Source organism: Colossoma macropomum, unplaced genomic scaffold (genome assembly GCF_904425465.1).
Source record: "Colossoma macropomum unplaced genomic scaffold, Colossoma_macropomum, whole genome shotgun sequence".
NCBI lineage: Eukaryota > Metazoa > Chordata > Actinopteri > Characiformes > Serrasalmidae > Colossoma > Colossoma macropomum.
Window position 1 is genome coordinate 9,943,596 of NW_023494794.1, and position 9,926 is coordinate 9,953,521.

At 38.1% G+C, this 9,926-nt stretch overlaps 1 protein-coding gene across 2 annotated transcripts; it reads left to right on the forward strand.

Annotated features, from left to right (window-relative positions):
* Positions 1-906: 906 nt before the first annotated feature.
* LOC118815020 (putative HLA class I histocompatibility antigen, alpha chain H) lies at positions 907-9,926 on the forward strand. 2 transcript variants are annotated; one of them, XM_036580951.1, is made up of 5 exons: positions 907-1,138; positions 3,535-3,792; positions 5,394-5,660; positions 7,402-7,695; positions 8,696-9,926. In XM_036580951.1, the coding sequence occupies exons 1-5, from the start codon at positions 1,069-1,071 to the stop codon at positions 8,794-8,796; spliced, it is 990 nt and encodes a 329-aa protein (XP_036436844.1). In that variant the 5' UTR covers positions 907-1,068; the 3' UTR covers positions 8,797-9,926. The 2 variants fall into 2 exon arrangements, with proteins under 2 accessions (XP_036436844.1, XP_036436845.1); XM_036580952.1 differs by lacking the exon at positions 907-1,138 and adding an exon at positions 1,175-1,320.

Here is a 9,926-nt window from a genome sequence, read left to right on the forward strand (position 1 = left end):
CTACACGGTGTCCCACAAGCCGGAGCCGGTTTATGAGGAGCCTGGCCACTTCCTATTCCCCACCATTATATCAAATGCAAAGGAAACTCACCTGTATGTTTCCTTTACTCTACAGAAAACGGGTTTGGGGCAGCAGAAGGCGGGCATTAGTGCTAGAGCGTGATGATTGATTGGCGAGCGGAGCAGCTCATTGGCTGTTCGCGCTCACTGACGTCATGAACATACATGAGGCGCCTTTTAAACTCCTATAATTCGAGTTTAAAAGCTCTTAAAAATATAACAGCGGTGTTAAAATGTTTTATGCTGCTCTGTGTTCAGGAAATGATTGTATTCTTTTATATTAAAAATGTTTAAGCATTTATAAACTATGATTTTGCTCAAACGCTCCATATAAACTCATTCATTTGGACTCACTCGGAAAAATAATAGAATACATTCATTTCCTGAGCACTGAACAGCTTAAAACATTTTAACACTGCTGTTATACTTTTAAGAGCTTTTAAACTCCAGTTATAGGAGTTTAAAACGGCGCCTCATGTACGTTCATGACGTCAGTGAGCGCGAACAGCCAATGAGCTGCTCCGCTCGCCAACCAATCATCACGCTCTAGCACTAATGCCCGCCTCCTGCTGCCCAAAACCCGTTTGTTGTAGAAAAAAGGAAACATACAGGTGAGATTTCTTTGTTTTTTTAGTGAAATACATCCTTCTACTGTCTAAAATTAAAGAAACCTCCTGGGCGAGTGATTAGAAACCCTTTTAACTTTTCACTTTTAGCCGTTGAGCTCCATTCACTCCCATTCATTGAGGACTCCCTCGCGGGCGCCCTCTGCTGTTTAGCAGTCCTGTTTTTGACATAATGGGGGGAATAGGAAGCGGCTCTGGCAGGACCCAACGCGGCATCTAGGCACGTGTATCTACGGCTGGACCCTTCTCCAGCCGTGTGCACCGCCCATAGGTAGAAACTTAGTCATTTCGGTTTGTATTTTCTGCAGAGCTGACCATGAGGGTCTTTGACGAAGATGCACATTTTTATTCCAACGCATCTTAAAAGAGAGAGCGAGAGAAGATGGAAAGGGGAGGAAAGACGGCGCTTTTTTGGCTCCATGTTTCCTGTGTTTTTTCCTCTGCCTCGTCAGGTGAGATAGTAGGTTATGACGCACTTGAAACGAACCCCACCTCAGCAAAAGCATGATGTATTTTAACCCGTTTAAACTTAACGAATGAGTGCAGAACTGCATATTCTCATTAAAACGGCCAGATATTATCGACGCAGATAACTGTCCGCGCAGTAGTATCGAAGACTTCGGCTCTGCTACGAGTGAGTTATGTATCTCTGAACTTTGCTTAAGTCCTTAAAAATTAATTTCACAGCAGTGCAGGGAAATGTCAAGTCCGTAACATCAGCATACGGAGCATTTAACGTTGCATTATTAGGCGTTGGCCATGTTGGAAAATAAAACAAAGAAAAATGCATCAAAGGGGCCGCTCCCACCTGTGGAACCTGGAAAAGCATGGAATTCTGGAATTCTATTCCAACTGTACATATATCCAAACTGTACATATATCAAAGGACTTGAATGAAATCGCGTTTGTATATTGCTTAAAATGGCACTTAAAGTGAGGGCTGAGGGGGCGGGGCGGTGAGGGGCTTGACTGGGCATGTAAAGTTCCCGCTTGTAGGATTTTGTTTGTCCCAGATGTTTTTAATTAGCCTACAAAATGTGCAGTTTTAACTGTTTTATTTAATGTGAGGATCTACACATCAACAAAACGTGCAGCGGTTCAGCATTGCTGATTGGCCTATACTGTAAACAGAAACACAACAACAAGAACAAATAAGAGAGAAACATGTTCGTCATAGACAATTAAACAATGAAGAACAAAGTGTGAAAAACTTCATATTCAAACATTAGAAATTCTCCTCTCCTCTGTTCTCCACTAATCTATTCTACTCTCTTCTCCTCTGTTCTGTTCTCATCTCATCTGTTCTCCTCTGTTCTGTTCTCATCTCATCTGTTCTCCTCTGTTCTGTTCTCTACACATCTATTCTCCTCTGTTCTGTTCTTCTCCCCTGTGTTCAACAGTCCTCAGTTTTATTCTCCTTTCCTCTAGTCTATCCTCGTCACCTCTGTTCTGTTTTCCTTTATTCCATTCTCCAGCAAGGACTCTAGTTTGTCAGCTGTTCACACATGATTGATGCTGGCTAAGCAGGTACACCTGTGAAGGGAGAGACAGGGAGAAAGAAAGAGACACACAAACATAGTGATAAAATCCATCTCTTCCACAGGTCTCATTTCACATTCTTCTAAGAACCTCTTTAAATATTACTCTTTCTAGCAGGGAATCTCTGCATTGGAGGAAATCTCAAATATTTTTACCTCTATTGAAGCACTTTCTGAACATCAGATGGGTCTGTAATGTTAGTATATAAATAAGGCAGATTGCAAGTGCGATGTGACTTTATTAAGGGCATTCCAGTACTCATTGTCCATAAGACAGACAGGGGTCGCCTACAGAGCAGGGCTAGTAGCCTCTTAATGAAGCAATGCTCTTTTTTAGTTCCAAGGGGCATGATTACACTCGAAAACAAGTTGAAGTTGTACAAATACGAAATGGGATTGGCCCCAAGTTGAGTTCCCCCAGAGGAGGGATATTGTCCAAGTTAGTGCATAGTACAGTGCCCAAACTTTTGCATAAGACTACACACAGCCTCATATCTTCACTGGAGTGGCTATGTTAGACCCAGCAATATTTAGGGGTTATGAGAGAATAATATATGGCTGGGTAATAACTTAATACTGTAGCATTAGCAGGAACTTCCTGGCACTGGATTCGCCTCTAATGGAATCTACCCTGCATCATTAAACAGGCGCATGTACTGAGCTGTAAAACATACTTAGCTGATATGATAAGTGCTAAAGGTTACTATTTCATAGTGAATGTTAGTCACTAACGTTTGATAGTTACCTCAGCACATCATCGCCTGCTTCATATAACGTAGCTTACTGAGGAGAACTGCTGAAAAATACTGGCCGAATTAGTAGTGTGGCCATAATTCACTGAAGATCAAAATAATGGTGTAATAAACCAGGTAACCTTTAAATACAGTTTCACTTTGGAAAAATTGAAAGTTTTTCATTTTGTCCCGTTTTCCATTATGTTACGTGTTAAATATTATGTTATTGTATTGTAATATGTGTCATATATTCCCCTACTATTTATACTCTCCTGAACACTCTTAAAATCTTCAGTTACAGTAATGATGTAGTAATGCATAGACCTTTTAAATGTAGAAAGCCAATGTTGGCTGCTTTCATAGGCAAAATGAACAAGAATAATGTTAGATTTATGTATTCCATTACTCAGCAAGGCATACAGAACACCGATAAATTGTCAGGCCAAACTGTGACGTTTGGTATTTATTGAGGAATCATGTAAGTGCTCAGCTGTTTCATTACCATATATATTGTATGATATCAAGCTACTTGTTTTCTTATAAACATAATAACTGGCTTGTTTTGATGTTTTACAGTAATCCATTTTCATCATGCCATGTTCACGTATACAACTGGATTAGTGACCATTCCTGACCGTATGGCTGTAACATACATTGATGATGTGCAGATTACTCGCTATGACAGTCGTAGCAAGACACTCACTAGCTCCTGTGGATGGGTGAAAACAGCCATGAATGAATCTTGGAAGTATTATGAAGACTTGTGCACATCAGCATGTAACAGACGGAGAGAAGACTTCAGTGAATTTGCAGTGTATGTTGGAAAAAAGGAAGGTGAGTGTGTCTTGAATCTAGCCTATTCAGGCATTCTAATAGATTTTGTTGCCAATTCAGAATTCTTGTCAGTTCTAAGATTGCAGACCAGAGCTTCTGAGAAGCACAGCCTAAAACTATGGGGCAGATTAAAAACTCAGTGCTTACTGCACTATGCCATGCAAAATGTGTGCTGTTCATAAAGCTGAAAGAGTTTTCTCTAAATTGGCTGGGCAGCCCACCCCTAAAACTCATGTGCCACATAATTTGGACAAATATTTCAAGTTCTGCTTGATATATACATACATATGGCCACACACAGCAGTTGAATTCTGAATATGACAAGCCAACATAAAATCAACCTGTTGAATATGCTGAGATACTCATAATGGAGATGCATGATGGTGATATTTCGTGAATTTAACAGGATTTTATATTGAACTCAAAAGCAAACTTACAGCACTGCATAAGTGGATGTAGGTGTCTGCGAATAGTGTCAACAGATCCTCATGATCAACAAGCGACTTAAAATCTTAGGGTTTAGGACTTGTAGCATTAGGAGTTCGGCTCAGAACAAACTGCACAGTGATCAGGACCAGTCACAGTCAAGGGGAGGTCTTAGAGGTCTCGGTTTTTAAAAGGAGGTGCCATTAGTTGTCAAGTAGCCTGTGATACACTGTATGGCCAAAAGCATGTGCACACACCTCCTAATTATTCAGGTGTTTTAGCCACAGCCATTGCTAACAGGTGTATATTAAGCACAGAGCCATGTAGTCTTCTTAGCCTGCTAGATCTGTCTCAGTCTACTGTGCTCTAATGGAGAACTGGAAATAGGCTCCAGAGGAACACCCTGACATCCCTTTGCGATGAGTTGGAACTTTGATTGCAAGCCAGGTCTTCTAGGCCAACATCAGTGCCTTATAATAGAAATGCGATTAGCCCTGTTTTGGACTATGTAGCGAAAGCTAACAGTAAGTTTTCATGATCATTATAAACAAATACTTGTTTAGCATAAAGTATGTAGAGCCACATCCTCTCCTTCAGTTTTATAGCAAATTGGGTGACTGTGTTAACCCTCTATTGCACGGTTACTTTATCTCAATTTTACTAAATGGCAATCAGCTAAAATAAGTGTTCTCCTATTTAATTGTGGAAAAAGGGTCTTTTACTTTGAAAGGATAAATAATTTGACATCACATGACCAGGAATTTTTAGTATTATGTTGTTATTACCATATATTACAAATACCAATTGAAAATGTATTAGTTTGCAATATTTATGAATATTAGTTGTAGGTTTTTACTAAGTATAAGTTGGATTTGTTTGGTCTTGTTTTTCAATAAAAATAATGTTTTTAGAGAAAAATTAGATTTTATGGTGCTTTTTTTAGATTTTATGGTGCTATGGTATGATTGCACATTCCCAAATACCCCACTTTTTAAAAAAAAATATTTCTATTATTTAAGCAATTTTAAATAACAAACACATTAAAACATTTTATCATGTTTAAGTAATAGTTCATGCAATAGAGGGTTAACAGCTTTTCCCCTAACAATCAAGAATGTAGCATTTGGCTGAAAAAAGAGTCTGAAATAATGTAATGGTTTTTTTTTTTCTTCCAGATGTGCAGACGTTTCAGTGGATATCTCACTGTATTTACGATGATCAGAAGGGTGTTTGTGAAGGATACGAGAAGTATGGATATAACGGAGAGGACTTTATATCACTGGAAGTAAAGCAGATGAGATACGTCCCTCACACGCCAGATGCAGCCCACATCACAGACATCTGGAACAAACAGAGAGATCGGATTGATCAAGTAAAGCACTACTTCACCAAAGAATTTCCTGTTTATCTGAAGAGAGCTGCCCCCTATCTGACGACTGCAGGTACTCTAAGATTATTTTAGAGTGAAATGATTCTGTCTGTATGCAGCGGTGGTAAAAGTATGGAAGCCTTCACTTGAGATGAAAAACTATAGACTTCGTAGAAGATCATGGAAGTTCTAGAAAAATGAAGATATAGGACTTTATCTAGGTTGTTAATGTTAAATGAATTCCTTAGAAGTGAAAGTAAACAAGTTATTTAGTTTACCTCTTCAAGCATGATGGGTATACAGTTTTTGCTACATTTATTTAAAGGAAAAGCTACTAGACAAGCTATTAAACAGTAGTGTATGTTGCATTGTGCTCACATGCATAATATTCCATCAAGTGATATGTTCTTTCTCTTTTTATATTACAAAAAGTACTGAAGTAACATTTTTATTCTAAATGTAATGTGGTTGAAGGTAATGTTGCTAAAAACTGTGTAGTAAATTATGGATCCTCCAAAAGCTGCTTGTAGTTTAAAACATTCTCAGATACTTTGCACCACTGCTTTACTGTAAAGGTTTTTAGAGTTTTAAAAAGGGTATTATTTATTTATTTATTATTTTTTTTTAATGCAGGGTTTTTGTCTTTGCTTTTAAGTATCATGTCCCCTATTTATTGATACTGTATTGCAGCATCATATGTGTCAAGGTATCTCTTTCTCTCAAAACGACATGCACATGACTTCTCCAGTACTTGGAGTCCTCATAGGGTCTAACAACGTGCAGGACGAGAAAATGTTTCCGATGCAGTGGTTGTGGAGTTTATTAGCTAAGTGTAAACAATATATTGACCAATATTTTAAGCACATAAAGAAGCTCTGTTTAGTGTTATTTAATTAAGATGAAGTACTACTGAATTGCAAAAAAGCCTATAGGTTAAACTTTTCAAGCCTAAAGGTTAAAGTAGTTCACAAATATTCCATTGGATATTATCTAAAATGTTCTATAAGCTATGTGTGTCACTTTAATGACTAAACGGAAAAAAATCTTATCTGTATTATTATTGTTATTTTTATTTATTTATTTATTTAACTTCACACACTGCAACATAATGGAAAAACATCACTGATAAACAATTATTGGTATAGCAAGTAACGTAAAATGCTGATGCTAGGATTCCTGCTCAATCTGGCAACCCGGAGCAGGTTGCTGAGACAGTTTTAGAGTTTCAGTGTTGAGTAGTGCCAGAGAAACTGTGTCTTTTTAACCTCCTTGGCTTAAAAATGGAAAACAACTTCTGGTCAGCTCTTGTAAGCGAGCAAGGAGATGACCATGTTTTAGATCCACCTAAAACCACTTTATATCCAAGCATGTGCCAAATTTAGCTGTAGCAGTCTTAACGCTTGATGCACTTTTAGTACATTTCTTTCTGCTCCGGATGGACGGCTCACTAGCCTGCACGATGTTACTTGTTGTTGGGATGCTAGCTAACAGCAGAGCTGTAGGAAAGGCATCTGGACTGCCCGGGGCAATTATAACTGGCTTAATAACATCCCATCATACACTGGGAGAGAGAGAGTGTTGTTTCAGGATAGATTTGTTTCCATCAATTATGTCTTTTTTGCTCCTGTGCAACTCACACATCTTTCGTTCCTATTCATCTAGTTCATTAGTTAATTCCTATTAGCGATAATATCTCTACCATTGAGAAAAATCATCTTGAACTTCATATTTCTGTGTTAACTGCCTGTATCTAATGCTGTTCCACGTTACTCATCGATGCTGTGTTTTCTCCTCTTCTGTTTCTTCCTTCGCAGTTTTTCCTGACGTCTATCTGTTGCAGAAGAACTCCTCCTCTCCGGTGGTGTGTCTTGCTACAGGGTTCAACTCCAGTGCAGTGACCATGATCTGGCGAAAAAATGGACAGGACCTTCATGAAGACGTGGATGAAGGAGAGACTTTACCCAATGGTGATGGAACCTTCCAGAAGAGGATTTCCCTCAAAGTGGAGACTGAAGAGTGGAAGGAGAACCAGTACCGCTGTGTGGTCCAGCAAGAGAACTGGAAGAAGATGATCATCAAAAACGTAACTGAGGATGAAATTAAGCATAGTAAGATTGTTTGATTATTACAGGTGTTATGACACAATAAAATAGTCATTTGAACTACATTCTTAAGAAATAAGGTTCTTCAAGGGTTCTTCAGTAAAGCATATAGAACCATGAACACTCAAAGAACCCATTGCATGGTTAAAGTGTTCCTTGCATCCTGAAAGATTCTTCGGATTGATGGAGAATGTGCTGTAGATGATTCTATATAGAACCTTTTTTGAGATCGGTTCTAAATAGCGCCCAAAAGGGTGCTTCTGTTGTTACGATGTCAAGCTTCTAACAACAGAAGAACTCTTTTGGGTGCTATATAGAACACTTCTCAAAAAGGTTCTATAGAGAGGTTCTATAACCATGCATAGCACATTCATTGCACATTTTCCATCAATCGGAAGAACCTTTCATGATGCAAAGAACCCTTTAACCATGCAAAGGTTCTTTGAGTGTTCATGGTTCTATGTACTTTACTAAAAGTGAAAGATATATTTTAAACCACTGTAATGAACATAATTTAAATTGTTTTTTTTATTAAATATAATAATTTTAGTTTTTCAGGATACTTCATCAGAAATACCAACAAGTATCCAAAGCATGTAAAGCTATCAGTTATTGCCATTATATATATACAGTACATGAATTGTAGCTTATATATACACTCTCAGAAATAAAGGTATGAATCACTGGGGCAGTGACCCTCTTGTCATTGGGGTCTTCTCCTCAAGGGTACATCTCGGTAGTCAGGGAACATAATTGTACCATTATCCACTGAAATTATATTACCTAAGTACTGACTCCGCACACCCCGTCTCGTCTCCAGGCTTTTTATTTTACTGTTCTGTTTTAAAATATTAGGTTATGGAAAGATCTTTATTGTAAAGATTGTATCTATTTCTAACAGTGTAGACTGTATGACTTATGATGCTGAGTTGACTCTTTCAGACTGAGTTGTGAATGTTGCTTTGTTCAGTGGTATTGATTAGATTTATACTTGATTTGTTTGCAGACCTAAAACACAGAACACATGTGGCGGCCATCATCAGCACCATCATCTTTTTACTTGTTTTACTTCTTTTACCTTTTTTGATGAGACTCCACAGAGGATGAGATGGGACAGCCATCTTACACACCAGCCACAGTTTTTTTTTTATTTATTTTTTTTTGTTTAACAACAGGAGAAGCAGATAAAAAAACTGCTATGGCAGATGTGTTTCCAGCCTGCATGGGCATCTGTTCTGTTACACAGTATCTAGTACCTTTGGATAACACAGGACAGCTCAGCATGCATGGACAGGATCTCCAGCTCTTAAACTTGAACAAATCTTTGGCCTGTTTACAATGTTCTGTGGCCCTGAAGATGAGTGGAACTGGAAGTCTGTGGAGAGGCAGAAGGACTGTGTTTATTTTCATGATAATGTATTTTAAGATAATGCTTCAGTTTGTTAGTATTGACTGATGCCATTACTGTTTGCTGCTATTTGTCAGAGCTTTTTTGTAGAAGTAAAGTATTAGCTCTTTTAGATACCTTCACTACTGCACTACTGTAACTACTGTAGTTACAGTCCTTGCACTGTGTGATGGGTATACTTGTGCATTGCATTGAGTCAAACTCTGGTTCTGTGAAATAGTCTAATGGGCCAAACAATCCCCAGAGAATGCAAATCTGGAGACAACCTTTAAAAAAAAATTAGCGCTGGATTGTTGCGAATGCTACCGCAAATGAGACCACGGCCACTGGTTGTCCCTCCAAAACCTGCCCCTAAATTTGCTAGCAAGCATTTGGTTTTCAGAATAAATGTTTCAGGAAAACTTTTCACTTTAGTTTTCTGAGGGGTGCGTTTGATGCACAAAAACTATTCCAAACCTCATATAAACCTCAGTACCTCAGTTTAAGACACTACCTCAAATAGTCAAAGACTACCTCAGGAGAAAAGAAATGTCTTGGCTCGTTTGCACGTTGTTCATTGTGTTAGTCATCTAGACATAAATTAAAGTACAAGAGAAATAAAATAAAAGTCTATTTAACAACGGATTGTAAGTCAGTAAATTACTAAGAAATAAACACATAGATACAGTAAGTTAATATGGGATGCTTTTCACTTTGATTTCTTTAAATGTTGACGTTTTGTCTGTAAACTTGCAGACAGCCTCTTACAGAAAGAAGTCAGTATTTTTCCACTCAGCATTGATGCCTTTAAACAGTTGAAAAACTGGCCCATTATATAATCCCACCCACA

Bases quoted from the DNA above. Each gene is read 5' to 3' on its own strand.
- LOC118815020 (XM_036580951.1), top strand. From the start codon at position 1,069: ATGGAAAGGGGAGGAAAGACGGCGCTTTTTTGGCTCCATGTTTCCTGT. The intron at 3,793-5,393 runs GTGAGTGTGTCT...TTTTTCTTCCAG, and splicing joins GTATGTTGGAAAAAAGGAAG to ATGTGCAGACGTTTCAGTGG. The intron at 7,696-8,695 runs GTAAGATTGTTT...ATTTGTTTGCAG, and splicing joins TGAGGATGAAATTAAGCATA to ACCTAAAACACAGAACACAT.